The sequence below is a fragment of the Canis lupus genome, chromosome 7 (assembly GCF_048164855.1).
Source record: "Canis lupus baileyi chromosome 7, mCanLup2.hap1, whole genome shotgun sequence".
NCBI classification, from domain to species: Eukaryota; Metazoa; Chordata; class Mammalia; order Carnivora; family Canidae; genus Canis; species Canis lupus.
The window spans coordinates 37,207,505-37,223,356 of NC_132844.1; the positions used below are offsets into that span (position 1 = coordinate 37,207,505).

General features: G+C 38.6%; 1 protein-coding gene across 3 annotated transcripts in view; it reads right to left on the minus strand.

The window, feature by feature from the left end:
- Positions 1-15,852, minus strand: part of KCNQ5 (potassium voltage-gated channel subfamily Q member 5) — a 496,689-nt gene that overhangs the window by 18,041 nt on the left and 462,796 nt on the right. For all 3 annotated transcript variants that reach the window (XM_072832360.1, XM_072832358.1, XM_072832359.1), the window contains one exon: positions 8,776-8,884. In XM_072832360.1, the coding sequence (XP_072688461.1) occupies positions 8,776-8,884 (109 nt within the window). The remainder of the gene's footprint in view (positions 1-8,775; positions 8,885-15,852) is intronic.

Consider the following 15,852-nt stretch of genomic DNA (forward strand, 5'->3'; position numbering starts at 1 on the left):
AAGATTCTGGTAGATAATTTAGAAAAATGTTCTGTTTACCATCTGGCTTCGAATCCTTTTGCCTCTATTGAATTTTTCTCCAAAGTCACTGATCACCTTCTCTTTGCCAATTCCAAAGGACCTTCCCACACTTTATCTTCTTGACTTCTTAGCAGCACTGAACACAGTAGAGCTCTGGGGCTTGAAGCACTGTCTGCTGGCCCCTCCTCTGACACACTGCCCTGTTGCCGGGCAGTCTGGCTGCTGTGTTAGTCTTCACCAGAGCCTTCTTCCGTCTGCAGCTCCCTAAAGCTTTATGAGCCTTAAATTCTGTGGTGACCGTCTTCACTCCCACATTTTCCTTGGAGTGACACTTCCCCAAAGCATCTATGTCTGTGCCAATGACTACCAAGTTAGTCTCCATTCCAGATTTTTCTCCTGCGCTTCTGGTGCAGGGCCCCACCTGCCTGCTGGGCCCCTGCTGTGATCCTGCGAATCAACAGTTGCAACAATGCACACTCTTCCCACAAGCCAGACTCCGTGTGACCAACCCCCTTCCCATCCCTCCGGATGTACCATCCTGATTCCTTCTGTTCTCTTACTCTGTCTTCTCCAACCAGTAAATATCCAAATCCTATAATTTTCTCATGTCTGAAGAGCTCTGAAGTCTGTTCTTCGCGATTCTTTATCACGAATGGCTGGTCACCAGCAGATCCAGGTATTGTAACAACAGTGGTCCCTCTTTCAATTCGTTCCTTGCAGTTGGTCTTTGTTCTAAGTATTAGAATAAAGTACTGTCTTGACAGATTTATTTCTGTACTTAGCCTCCATGAGCCTTCCTGCTTGTTATAATGGCTCCTGCTCCTCCCTATGTTCTCCACCCTGTACCAGCACATATACTTTATAATGCTATCTTCAGATCTGGTTCTCAGCAACCGCAGTTCCCTCAGTCTAAACTCACACCCCTTATAATAACCTAGCTAGTACTTACAAAGCCACCAGATCTCTGCCTCAGATCCCCTTCTTCCAGAAAGCCTTCCTGGATGCCAGCCTCCCCATAAGTGACAACATTCTGTCTGTCCAAATATCTTGGACTTCTACTATTTTAGTGATCTGTTGCTCTGCATCATAACTGACTCTGTACTTTGCTGGTAGCCTTTCCAGACTCTTAGCAGGGATCCATCTTTCTTATTAATGTCCATCCTAGTGTCTAATGCAGAGTAGAAGCTCCACGTTTGTTTGTTTGTTTTAGAGTGAATGAATTGATCCTTTGGGAGGAGCTAAAGAGTTTATAGTCAGGCCTCTGTGTAGGTGGGGGGGGGGTGGTGGTGTGGAGGAAGAGGAGAGGTAACTTCTCCCTTTCACAGTCCTTTTCTTGGGATGGTGCCTGGGAAGGCAGCAAGCTCACCTGGAGGAAGAAGAGGGGAGAAGTCTACCTGGGACATTGCCTCATGGTTGGGTAGAAAAATTGCTCTTCCAGCCCTGAGTGGCGTTACTCTGAGTGATTCCCCAGCACAGGTGGTGAGGACATAGCTTCAGGCGGTAATAGGAAGTGCTTCCTGGGGAAGGGGGTGCAGGCAGGCTAGACCACAGACGTTTGTAAGTTGGGAGCACCCTTCAGAGGAGAGCAAGAAGCGCTCTTCTTCCATGACATACCATGGGAGGCAGTGGAGCTCAGAAAGGAGAGGGTCTGGCCTGAGCAGGCTGCATGCTGGGAAGGCAGGAAGGAGCCCAGACACCTGCAGGCTATACGAGCATTTATACAGTGCCCATCATGTGCCCAGCACTGTTCTACGTGCTCTGCAGATGTTAATTCAATTAATCCTCACCACCCTACAAGGTCAATACTACTGCCCTCCTCATTCCACTAATAAGGAAACAAGGCACAGAGAAGTGACATGGGTTGCCCAAGGTTGCACAGAGGCTATCATTTCTTGGATAACTTCTCTGAGCAGCTCCCAGGAGGGTGGGGGGCTGGGAGTAGAATTAGCTAATGGTTGGCTGCAGTTTATTATTATTATTTTTTTATAAAGATTTTATTTATTTATTATTTTTTTTGAGAGAGAGAGAGAGAGTGAGAGAGAGCGAAAGCGTACAAGCTGGAGGGGCAGAGAGAGAAGCAGGCTCCCTACCGAGCAGGGATTGCTGACACAGGGCTCAATCCCAGGGCCCCAAGACCATGACCAGAGCCAAAGGCAACTGCTTAACTGACTGAGCCATCCAGGCACCCCTGGCTGCAGTTTCAACTGAAGATTTCTTTGAGTTTTCATCCCAGACTTTATTTATTAATTTTATTTACTAGAAGGCTGGTTTGGTGTGGGAAATAAAAGGTTGTGAACATGTGAAACACAGCATACATGTGATTACTGCATAGATATATTAAGATAAATTAAGTATGTGATACAGTCAACAGTTTCTTGGTCATTTCTGTTCAGAATAATGAGTAATCTCCATTGGGTTGTTTGGTTATCTTTACAAGAACAACAGGTTGTATGATATTCTGATTCATTTCTTGACAACTGACAAAAATAGCTGTATAAAACAAGCTCACAAGAGAACAGTTGTTGAGGATCTCATTAAGAATGGCCTTGATCTTAGATAGAGTAATTCTATAAAAAAATGTGACTAAGAGGCAGGTAAGGTTTGCATTGCATCATTTTAAGACAGAGCTCATTCTTCAATTGCCTAATAAATTCTTCACATAGTACTTCTATGATGCCTTGATATGCATATCTAAGAATTTATCTAGTTAGTTCAGTATAGGAAAACAAATACAAACATTTCTTTTTATTTTTAAAGATGATTATTCTGAGAGCTAAAATAACAAAGACAAGAAATAATAAGTTGATGAGGATGTGAACAAAAAGGAACACTTGTGCACTCTTGGTGGAAATGTAAATTGGTGCAGCCACTGAGAAAGATAGTATGGATGTTTCTCAAAAAGTTTGAAATACCATACGATCTAGCAACTTTACTACTGGTTATTTATCCAAAGAAAATAAAACAGTAATTTGAAGAGCTATATGAACCTCTATGTTTATTGCAGCGTTATTCATAATAGCCAAAATATGGAAGTAAACCATGTGTCCATCCATAGACAAATAGATAAAGAAGATGTGGTATATATGTTCCAATACACAATGGAATATTATGCAGCCATGAAAGGGATAATATCTTGCTATTTGTGACACATAAATGAACTTAGAAGGTACAGTGTTAAGTGAAATAAGTCAGACTGAGAAAGGCAAATACGATATGATTTCACTCATATATGGAATCTAAAAAATGGAACAAATGAATAAACAAACAAAAAGCAGAATCACCTCTATAAATACAGAGCAAAATTGATGGTTGCTAGAGTTAAGTGGAGTGAGAGGCTGGGCTAAAAGAGTGAAGAGGAATGGGAGTATGGCTTCCAGTTATGGAATGAGTAAGTCATGTGAATAAATACAAAGTATGGAGAATATAGTCAATATACTGTAATAGTGTTATATGGTGTCAGATGGTAGCAACAGTTGGGGTGAGCACAGCATAATGTTCAGAGGAGTTGAATCACTATATCATGCACCTAAAAATAATGTAGCATTGTGTGTCAACTATACTCAAATAAAAAATTATTATAAAAATTATTATGTTGAAACTCTTATAAATATAGACTTGGATATAACTTTTAAAATTTATGTATTATTTATATTACTTATTATTTTGAATTAATAATTTTATGTTAATTTTTGTGAGAAATACTGTGCAAGATTCTCACTTATGTAGTATTTACACAGTGCCAAGTACAAGCTTGAAAGGTAACAGCCAACCTCTTTAGATATTCCCAAATATCCAGATGTTTGTTATTCTGAGGGAACATATCTGAAGTAATTGATGGGTTTATTTTTAATTTGAAAATTTTGATACTGTGCCTGAGAAAATATTTTTAAACAGTGACAGGAAAACTAGTATCTTGCCATGTGTTATTTGATTTGTGTACCCTCAAAGTTCATATAAGCCCTAGCCCCAGCACCTCAGATTGTAACTGTATTTGGAGGCAAGGGTTTAAAAGAAGTGATTAAGTTGAAATAAGACCATTAGGGTAGGGCTATTAGAAGATGCCATTCTTATAATGGTGTCAATATAAGAAGAGGAGATTTGGACACAGATATGTGAGAGCATAAAGGAAAGACTGTGTGAGGACACAGTGAGAAAGTGGCTATCTGCAAGCCAAAGAGAGAAGCCTGAGAAGAAATAACCCAATTGACACCTTGATCTTGGACTTCCAGGCTCCAGAACTGTGAGAAAGTAAATTTCTATTGTTTAAACCATATCGTCTGTGGTATTTTGTTGTGGTGGCCCTAGCAAATGAATACATCATGATACGATGAAATGTGAGTGTGTAGAATGTTCAAGAGTTTATCAATTTGCTTGTCAATCTGTTTTCTTCCCTGCTAATATCATGCTTCTATTTATTTATTTTTAAAAGATTTTATTTATTTATTTGGAGGAGAGAGAGTGAGAGAGAGCACGTGCACAGGAGCACAAGGAAGTGGAGGGGGAGAAGTCTACCTGGGACATTGCCTCATGGTTGGGTAGAAGAAGACTCCCTGCTCAGCAGGGAGTCAGAAGGCTCCTTCCCAAGACCCTAGGATCATGGCCTGAGCAGAAGGCAGATGCTTAACCGATGGAGCCACCGTGGACCTCCTCATCTTTCTATTTAGAAACTAATTTCTATGAGTGAATGAAAAGAAATTTAACGTTGTTTGTATTAAATAATTAACAAGATACAGAACTTTTGTTAAAAATAAGTACCATCTTCACTCCCAGAAATGAGTTTAAAACACATTTCCAGCAACTTTGTGTACTCCCACTAAATAATATTTTGAGAATGATCTGTGATAATCCTGGAGAAATTATACAAAACTAAGTATTCCTCTGACTTTTAAGACATATTTTGGAAATGTCTAAGAATAGCTGTTGTTCATTACTATAAAAAGTGATGTCAGTTATTAAAAAGAAAAAAAGGTCTCAAAGTGCTTTTGGGTAACATAATCCAGGCAAGTTCAGACAGTGGCCTTAGTCATCTCAGATAATTTTTACTCTCAAAAACAACTAGAAATTAGAAAATGGTAGATGCTTAATAAATATTAATAACCCAAATAAGAACATCAATTTTGCTCTCTGAGGATGCAGTGGTTTTGTTTTCCATGCTGTCATCTTTGCAGTGGAATGATTATTTTCTGTTAGACATCTTAATTTTTAATTTGGCTTTTAGGAGACTATTATTATTACTGTAAGAACTACTGGAGGACAAAAGGCATAGTCAACTATTCATATTAAGTGAGCAAACGACCAAAAAATAACAAGGAAAATGCCCAAACCAAGTTGCTGTTTTAGAGATGAATAATAGATGGTTCACGCTTGCAGTCGGTAACATATATATATATATGTTATATATATATACACACATATATATAAAATACCACTTTCGGTGAGCTGTTAGAAATGGGTATGTCTGGCAAGGGACATTCTTGCCACCTGCTATACAGCTTATTTATTTAACTGAACTCAAGAAAAGGACACTTTTGCATAAGATTTAGGGATTTATACAAGCAAACTCCTTTTCAGAACTGCCAGTTGTATTGGTTGGTCTTCTAATCATGTATTTTTAGAAATTAAGTAGTATCAAGAGTCAAAGATTTCCAATTAAGTTATTAACTATTGAGTGTAGCTCTTGTGTTTTTAGAGAATTCACAAATTTAAGGGGAACTTAGAAGTGATGTTTAAAAAACCCACTAAGTAGAATAAAGATATGGGGGAGGAAAACATCCCCCTCCAGTGTCACAAAGGAGCAAGCAAAAAGCTTCAGAGATTCACAAAAAGAACATACATGTAAATAATAAAGCCCTTTAAAAGTAAGAACCGTGAAATAATTCTGAAAAGCAAGGGAATTCTGCAAAGGACTTTACAAAAGTCAGGCAAGTTTCAAGAGGATGGTATAAAAGTAAATCTTAAGCTTCCGCTAAAGTGCTTAGCTAGCAGCATAAACCTATTTCATTTTCTTTCTTGCGGCTCACAATTCTTTTTATAGGTTGCGAGGCAAAAGCAGAAAGCTTCAGAAAGTCTTGGGAAATGAACAAATTGGGTTAAGTATGACTTTTAGGAAACCTAATCTGTTCCCATTAGATAAGACTTTATGGTACTTGTTGCAAGTCGGACCAATCTGTGGATGAATTGCCCCAACTTTGCTTTAGGGTCTTTGTGGGATATAATGAATGAATATAAAGAATTTCAAGGTGACTTCTTGACCAGCAATGTCCAATAGAACTTTCTGCAATGATGCAAATGCACTATATCTTCTGTGCCCAGTACAGTTGACACTAGTGGCTATTGAGCATGTTAAATGTGGGTAGTGCCTTTGATGAACTGGATTTTAAGTTAAATTTAATTTAAACTAATTCAAATTTAACTAGCCTCATGTGGCTGCTGGCCATAATATAATGGCGTTCTAGATCCTTTCTGTAACTGAAGGCTTCAAACATCATTTTACTACAAATCCTTGGGTTTTCTGGGCTTAAATATTACCTAAGGCTTCTAGGCTCCCCAGGGCTTGGTTGATCAAGCCAACTGTCTAAACTGGGATACTTTGAGAAAAACAGGTAGTATCAACAATGAACAATTATGATGAGACAAGAGGCATAATCTGGGATGGTCCAGGACACATAAGAAGGTATGGTCCTTCACTCATAGGGTTTGTTGCTCAAGGGTTCTATTGGGAAGTAACTGGGTTCCACTTCACTTCTTTTTTGGTTGTCATTACAGATAAGGTTTAAGTATCTTCTTGGGTACGCATTTTTACTAACCATGATTTTCTTTGCCTTAACAAACATTTATCAAAATCTTTATAATTAATTCCTGCTTTCCCGGTGATTCCCAAACATCAAGTAAAGCAATGTCTAATGATACAAAATGACCAACTAAAAATAGAAGTAAATAATCAGTCATGCTGATCTCAGAAATTAGACTAAGTATCTGGATAGCTAAGTTGGGTTGGATATTTTAAGTTTTCTTCCAGCTTTTTGGTAAGAGTAGAGACAGCCAAAAAGATCAGAGGTATTTCTTTGCAAATAAAGTCACTTGGAGTTCACTGACAGATTAAAATTCTCCCAAAGGGATTAAACTAGGCAGGCTGAGCTTGCAGCAGTTTATTTAGTCCAGATCCTAAATTTTGGAGGGAGTGGATCATGGAGATGCAAATGTAAGTTGCTTTGGGTACTCTTTTAGATTTTGCCATTGGAAGAGGAAACATATTAACATCAGCTTTTAAATTGAATATCTATTTAAAGAGTATTTAGAGCCCCAAATGCCCTCCTTGCCTCATCTCGGTGGATGGCTGCCAATTGTATTCTCATTCCAGCAGAAGTCTGGGGTTTTATTCTCTGGAGAGATCTCTAAACTGCAGGAGGCTGGGCGCATAACCTAACCCTAACCCCAACCCGAATCCTAACCCTACTCCCAAACTCTAACCCCTAACCCTTAACTATAAATAACCCTCTGGAGAGATCTCTGAAATGCAGGATACCAGACATACACCCTAAGCCTAAGCCTAATCCTAACCCTAACTCGAAATCTGAGAAAAAAAATAAGAGGTGGTATCTATCTATCTATCTATCTATCTATCTATCTATCTATCTACCTGCCTACAGTGGAATGTTACTCAGCATAAAAAGAATGAAATCTTGGCCATTTGCAACGACGTGGATGGAGCTAGAGAGTATTATGCTAAGTGAAATAAGTCAGTCAGGGGAAGACAAATACCAAATGATTTCACTCATAAATGGAACTTAAGAAACAAAACAAATGATCGTAGGAAAAATAGAGGCAAACCAAGAAACAGACTCTTAACTATAGAGAGAGAACACAATGATGGTTACTAGAGGGGAGGTGGGTAAGGGGATGGGTGGAATAGGTGATGGGGATTAAGGTGGGCACTTGTGATGAGCACCAGGTGTTGTATGGACATGCTGAATCACTATATTGTACACCTGAAACTAATATTACCCTGTATGATAACTAACTGGGATTTAAATAAAACAAAGGATCACCATTTAACATTACATTTCAGCCAGAAAGGAACAAGTCACTGCAGAGGACTTTAGGTTTCCCCTTTTTAGAACTGAACCTGTTTTGAAATAACCCAGTGGAATTTTTCTTTGATAAAAGAAACAGAACATGGAGCAGAGCATCAAATCATAAAAATAATTAAAAAAATCCAATTGCATCTATACATGAAATGTCTTGAAAGCCACAAATTCTCAGGACAAGCCAATTCTCATGGAATCTCGCTGGCATGGCCTGCCATTTCAAATCCTGCCTCCTTTTATAACACACTTTGGGCCAAACACAGTAGAGTTTTGTATTAAGAAAATATATTTCAGAATTTATTATTTATTTATTTATTATAGTCACAGAGAGAGAGAGAGAGAGAGAGAGAGAGGGAGAGAGAGAGAGAGAAAGAAAGAGAGAGGCAGAGAAACAGGCAGAGGGAGAAACAGGCTCCACGCACCGGGAGCCCAACGTAGGACTCGATTCCGGGTCTCCAGGATCGTGCCCCGGGCAAAAGGCAGGCGCTAAACCGCTGCGCCACCAAGGGTTCCCTATTTCAGAATTTAATAGGCATGTGAATGAATAGAAGCAGAGAAACTAATTATTTCAGGAAGTTTACCTGTAAGAAAAATAACTTAGCAATATAGTAATTCAAATAATCAGAGGTAGGTCTCTGACTCATTTTGTCAAAGGTTTTCCACTAACCTGATAGCCCGAATGACAGTTTTAAGTGGTGGGGTGAGGTCTTCTACTGATACATCACACTGGCATCCCTTCTCATCATATACATCATCAGTGCCAAGCGCTGTGTCAGCTGCAAGAGAAAATTGCCAGTTATATAATACCACTACCAGCAACTTAACACATGTTTGCTGAATCAGTCTCACATTGGAATAGGGGGGATCTCAGAGACTAAGCTTATAAATCAAGAGATGTATAAGGTCAGCCAGTTGTTTTTCTCAATATTGTTCCTTCTCCTGTTTTCTACAACCTTATTAATTTTATGTGATTTGACACAAATACCTTTCTGAGCTGTTTTCCATGGGGAAGATGGAGCTGTTGACACACTGTCTTTCCAGTAGTGGTGATGGATTTGTGTTGATCCACCCATGCTCTTTTGCCCAGTTCTTTTGAAACTAACTGCCAGCATTTAAATAACAGCTGTTTTGAGTTAGGCAAACAGTCTTTGGATACTTAACTAACTGGCCTGTAAATATAGAGCTTGAAGCCCATGACATTGACCCCATTAGCCCCATGCCCCAAACAAGTGTGTAAGCAGCCATGTCCAAGAACACTGACTACTTATCAGTTACTGGGCACAGGCAGCTCAGAAGAGAGATTGCTTAAGATAATACAGCCAAAGCTGAGGAGATTTTCAGACTGGAAAATAAAATCAGTTTCTAATAAATGGAGCAAATTAATTTTCGGGTTGATTGCAAAGTTTAGAAAAGGGGGGAAGGGTTATAATAAATACCAAATTAATAAAGATTTATAAAATTCATAAAGAATAAACTCATGTCATTGCAGCTTTGTTTTTGGAAATAGGATATTGAAAACAAGTAAAAAATTCTGGAATGGGTGAGTGGGTTAAATAAATATTGGTATGTTTATATAACGGAATATTAGGAAGCTGTTAAAAATGACGTTGAAGGCCAATGACTGAGAAATGTCACAAATTATTATTTTTTAACAATCTATATATCTATCTGGGATTAATAATGATTTTATTCTTTTTCCTTGGCTATATTTTCTAAAATTACTACAATGAACATGTATTACCTTGGTAATCAAGTAAATAAAGTAATAAAAACACACTCATGAGAGACAAGTTACATAGCTTCCAAATCCTATTTAAGCCTCTTTAAAGTTGAGATACACTAAAGCACTAATACTGCTTTCTGCTGCCTTTGGTCTGTGCAGTGTTCATTTCCTAAGTCATGAAAAGAAGAGAATTTGCCATGAGTTGTCTGGGTTGGGTTCAAAATCCTGAAAGGCTATTAGAAGCCCATTCACTGAAGCAGTGCTTATATTTGGACTGCAGCTGGTGTATCATTGAGTGAAGCTATTTACTGTGTCATTGCTCAGTTTACTGAGCGGCCAGACTGGAAGGATTGGCATGAGGAGAGATGTAGATGGGTCCTCACAGCCCTGCTTTATGGTCCTTTTGGTCCTTCTTATCCTCAACCTAGTAAGAGGAAGAGACAGAGCTACCACCTCACAATAATGAAGATAACAGCAACTACTCTTTGAAATTCATGCCAGGCACTGAAGGGAAGCTTCTGCAAATGTTAGTCTTCTTACTTAGAGCCACTCTACAAGTTAGTGGTGATATTATACCTGTTTTTTTTTGAAGCCAAGATGGAGGCTCAGAGAAGGTTAGTATCTTACCTTAGGCCACAAAGTGGTCAGTGGAGCGAGTGAGTTGCAGAGCATGTTACTAAAATCCAGTTCCCCGAGGCTCTTTACATTGCATCCCCCAGTGTTAGGATGCATTCAAGGTTCCAGCGTGGGCTCAGCAGTGGCATGCAATGTGTCAGGGAAGAGCAGGGGAAAGAGCTCCCTGCGTGTGCTGCCTTGTCAGTGCAGCCTATCCCAGCTTCTAACTTCTCTCCAGAGAAGCTTGCCAAAGTTTAAATGAGAGTACACATATTAACTCTATCTGACACTTGGTTTGACTCAGGGATGAGCTTGAGGGTAGCTGGCCCATTTCATTCGATTGACCACCTACACAACCCGGCCCTTTGAGTGCATAACAGGCTCAAAGTTAGATGACATTCTTCTAGGGACTGTTTGCAATTTCTTCCTCTGATTCAATTCTAACCTGCTCTCAGTTGGTATAGTAGGCTGCATAGTATGGCCCTCAAATTCACGTCCACTTGGAATATTAGAATATACTTTATTTGGAATAAGGGTCTTTACAGATATAATGAAGGTAAGATTCAAGATGAGATCACACTGGATTAGGGTGGGCCCTAAATCCAATGGAAGTGTCCTTATAAGAAAAGGAGAAGGTACAGGAACAAAGCGAAGATGGAAGCAGAGGCTGGACTGATGCATCTATAGGTCAAGAACACCAAGAATTTTGTGCAACCACCAGAAGCTAAGAGAGACATAGCATGGTTTCTTCCTCCAAGACTCCTGAAGGAACCAACCCTGATTTCAGTCACCCTGATTTCTTGAACTGTGAGAGAATAAATTTCTGTTGTTTCAAGATACCCAGTGTGTGGTCATTTGTTATGGCATCCCTAGGAAACTAACACAATGGGGAAATTTTTTCTTCATTGTTTCCAAACCTTCACTCAAGGACAGTAATGATGATGATAATAATAGTAGTAAGTGCTTTGAGGGAAATATAATTATGTGCCAAGAATGTTAATTGCTTCAAGCCCCCACAAGAGGTATGCATGATTATCCCCTATTTTACAGATTATGAAAGTAAGGCACAGAAAGTTAAGAAACTTGCTCAAGTACAAATGAAGAATAAGTGATAGAACCAGAATTTAAATCTAGGCAGTTGGGTTTTGGAGCTACACTGTTCAACGCTGCCTGACTTTGAGTCTCCCTTCTGCCTCCTTCCAGATTTGTCTTTCTTCTCTCTTATTGCCATTTGGATTCCCTTCTCTTGCATTACATTTGCATCCATGTGGCTGTGTGTAACTGGCTCTCATGGTCTCAGGTGAAGTGACCCCAAACACTGAGTGAGAATTGTATTCAGGGGAGCGTGCTTACCATGGCCATGTGCTAAGCCAGTGCATACGCTAAAGGAGACTTAGGAATACACCTACCCTGGGGTTGCAGGAAGGGTGTGTGTGGGGTGAGAGATGTAGAGGGCTCACATATAGGTTGGATGGTCACCAGGTGCCATTATGGAACCCTCTGCGATACCCAAATGTTAGCTCCTTAAAGGAAATATCAGGTAACACACTTACCTGAATTCCTGGTACAGGATTTACAGAAGCATTGTTTTAAAGATTTGTTTATTTTAGAGAGAGAGAGAGAAAGAGAGTGAGAGCATGGGGGAGGGGCAGAGGAAGAAGGAGAGAGAATCTGAAGCAGATTCCACACTGAGCACATGCCTGACATGGGGCTCGATCCCATGACCTTGAGATCATGACCTGAACCTAAATCAAAAGTCAGACACTTGACTATGTCATCCAGGTACCCCCTTTGCAAAAGTATTTTATGCTGCCTTTCAAAAAAGAGGCATGTGACTGCTTTCCCTCATCTGAACTCTAGTGAGAGGCACTTCTAATATAGTCCCATTTTTTATTTCAGAAAACTGGGGAACACTGGAGAGGCTACCAGGAAGGTGGATCCTGCAATGCCTGTACCTAAGACTTATCTACTTGAAAATACCATACAATCAACCATAACACAATTATGTGTGTCCAAAATAAGTAAACAACAAAAAATATAGGATCCTTTCATTATGAGGTTAATGGAAAACTTTATCAGCAAGTGTGTGCTATCACATTAAGCACAGATGTAAAGATAATAGAACCATAATGTTCACTCTGACTGTAAATGAAACTGGGAACTTCCAAAATTATCTCCTTCCAGCCTGATGCTGCTCTACCTCGCTCCTGTTCTGTACCCCAATAAGAGCCCCAGCCTAGCCATTCTGTTTAGGAACAGGCTGGAAGAAGATAGGAGTCAGTCACCAACTGCATCGTATCCAAATGTACCTTATTGTGGAATACTATTATACCATCAATAACTTGATTGTTCAAGACATAAATTCTTAGTCTTAAAAAATACTTTTTGTAGGTTTGGTCAGAACAAATGAATAGGAACTATATCTTTGCTAGCATATATTAATGCAAGGGCTTAGTTAGGAATTTTTTCTCCTTATTTCAAAGCCACAAAAATGGGGAAAATGCAGTCTTTCTCCTTCATAACTATCTTGAGATGTCTATTTTCTTTCCCGGGAAGTTAATAGCACGTTACATGTTTTCCACATGATTCCTAGAGGCTTAAAACCCTTAATGAATTTTAAGGCACCTGGGTGGGGCTACATTTTCAGCCAACATTGGCTCTCTGCTCTCCAACCACACATCTACCCCTCTGCCCTTGCATTTTGGGAGATGTAGGTTATGGGTGTCTAAGGTCATGTGAGCATTGGTCTGCACAAAACCTAATAATGAAAAGCAAGATGCCAATAGAGTGAGATGCTCCCCAAAGTTCTGCTCTCTGTAAACAATCCTCCCAGGTGGTGAGCCTGCCCCAGTGCAAGATCTGTGCCTGGAGAAAAAAGAAGTTTAAAATACAACCCTTTATCACTCTCAACCCTCTCCTGTTTTCTTTTAATTAGCAGTGTTCAAAATTTGCTTTCAAATATTTTGTTCTCCTACGTTTTGGAAAATATATTTCACAGAGTTTGGAAAAGACTATATGAGCCTTAGATGATGAAGAGAAAAGAAGTAAAGAACATTCTGGAATCTTCTGCTATATCCAAAGACCGTTTTTCTGTTCCCACTATGAAATTCTGCCATTAAGATTCAGGTAGTTATGAGAAAAGAAGTGGTTTCTAGTTCTTTCTCTTGATTATCTCCTCTTATAGATTAGATTTCTTTTTCTATTTTTTGACGAAATGATTACAGTGGTTTTCTACTTTGCCTGCATGTTAGAATCAGCTTAGGAGTGTTAAAAAAAAAAAAAAAAAGCCCTCAATACAAAGAAAGCCTTCAGGACCAATAACATGAGGAAACTGAGGGCTGGACCTTGGCCGAAAAATGATATTCCATTATTTCTCTCAGCCAGAGCTGAAGAGTGTGTTTGACTAATCTTCCATTGGTTTTGGACTAATTCTCCATGTTTCCCCTGACACCACTAGTATATTTTGCATGGGAACAATTTGAGACAATACAGGTTCTCCACAAGATTAAGAGGAAATGATTGCATCATAGAAAAACAAAAAAATTAAATTAAAAATAGCCCTTGACAAATTGGTAATATGGGAGCAATAATTCTTTTTTTTTTTTTAAAGATTTTATTTATTTATTCATGAGAGACACACACACACACACAGAGGCACAGAGACCCAGGCAGAGGGAGAAGCAGGCTCCGTGCAGGGAACCCCAATGTGGGACTCAATCCTGGGTCTCCAGGATCATGCCCTAGGCTAATGGCGGTGCTAAACCGCTGAGGCACCTGGGCTGCCCTGGGAGCAAGAGTTCATTTTACTGAGCTTTCAGAATCCCACTTCTTGCTTTGATTCTCAGTCATCTGAAAGCCCACTCTTTGAAAAAATATATTTTATTTATTTATTTGAGAGAGAGAATGCATGTGCTGAGGAAGGGGCAGAGGGAGAAGGGGAGTCAGAGAACTCAAGCAGACTCCCTGCTGAGCATCAAGCCCCACTTGGGGCTCAATCTCATGACCCTGAGATCATGACCTGAGCCGAATTCAAGAACCAGTTGCTGAACAGAGCCACCCAGGTGCCCTCACAACTTCACTCTTTATAAACCTTGGCACCGTTTTTTTGAAAGGAGTCACTACTGTTTTTATGCATAAGAAGCTTATATGTTCATAGATTAAAATAAAATCAAATTGTCAAAACATAGCAGAAAACATTTGTTCTATCTGCAGAGGAATGATAATGCCCTGATGTTTGGGTCAGTAGAAAAAATTATAAAGGGGACAGCTGACAGTTTGATCATGAATACAGAGAACGTTAGTACCTGAAATAACTAAATTACAATGCAAAATAAAATGCTTGATTGGGAAGAAAATGGAAGGATATAACAAAGGCTTAATATTTATAATACATAAGGAGCTTATTTGAATTGATCACAATCCAAACTATAAATCGGAAGAGACCACTGGTATCAAAAATGACAAAAAACTATTTAATTTAACTAGAATAAAAAAATATAAAGTTATGTGAAAGTATGGACTTAAATCAATTTAATTAGCAAAATAATAATAGTTAATATTAACAAAATTGAGATAAATCTGGTATACTCTGACATTGCTAGTGACAATGTAAATTGGACAAAATTTTATAATCAGCAATCTTATAACTTTATATCAGAGAAATTTTCTTGGGAAAATAATTTAAAAAAGGAAATAAAGGCAGCTTAATGCAATAATGTTAACTGCATTATTGCCCATTGTAGAGAAATAGTTGTAGAAATTTCAATGTCTCAAAGTAGGAAACTATAAATTATGGTAAATTACAGTATTTGACCATAATGGTGTACTACACAGCTATAAAAAAGATAATTATGAGTAGTATATAATAATAAGAAAGTATTTATTTTTAAATGTTCAGTAAGATTAAAATGTGAAATAAATATTCATGTTGATTATAACTATGTATGATAATATATAAAAAAGAAAACCAGCTAGAACAGAATATATAAAAATAAAATTAGCTGTACTGGGTTTGAAATTATAAATGATTTGTATTACTTTTGAAATTTCATAAGAAATTTAAAGATGTTTTTCTTTCTTTCTATTTTTTTAAGATTTTATTTATTTATTCATGAGGGACACAGAGAGAGAGGCAGAGACAAAGGCAGAGGGAGAATGCGGGAAACCCTATGCGGGACTCAATCCAAGGACCCTGGGATCACACCCTGGGCTGAAGGCACATACTGAACCACTGAGCCACCCAGGATCCCTAAAGATGTTTTTCTATCACAAAAAAATTATATGCTTTTTGAAATAGAGTATTTAGAAAATATAAAAACAACGAGAGTGAAGGAAAAAAATCTTCCCAAGTTCCCGAACTTAAAGGAAACCACTATTACAATGTAATTCTTACAGTAAAAGTGTGAG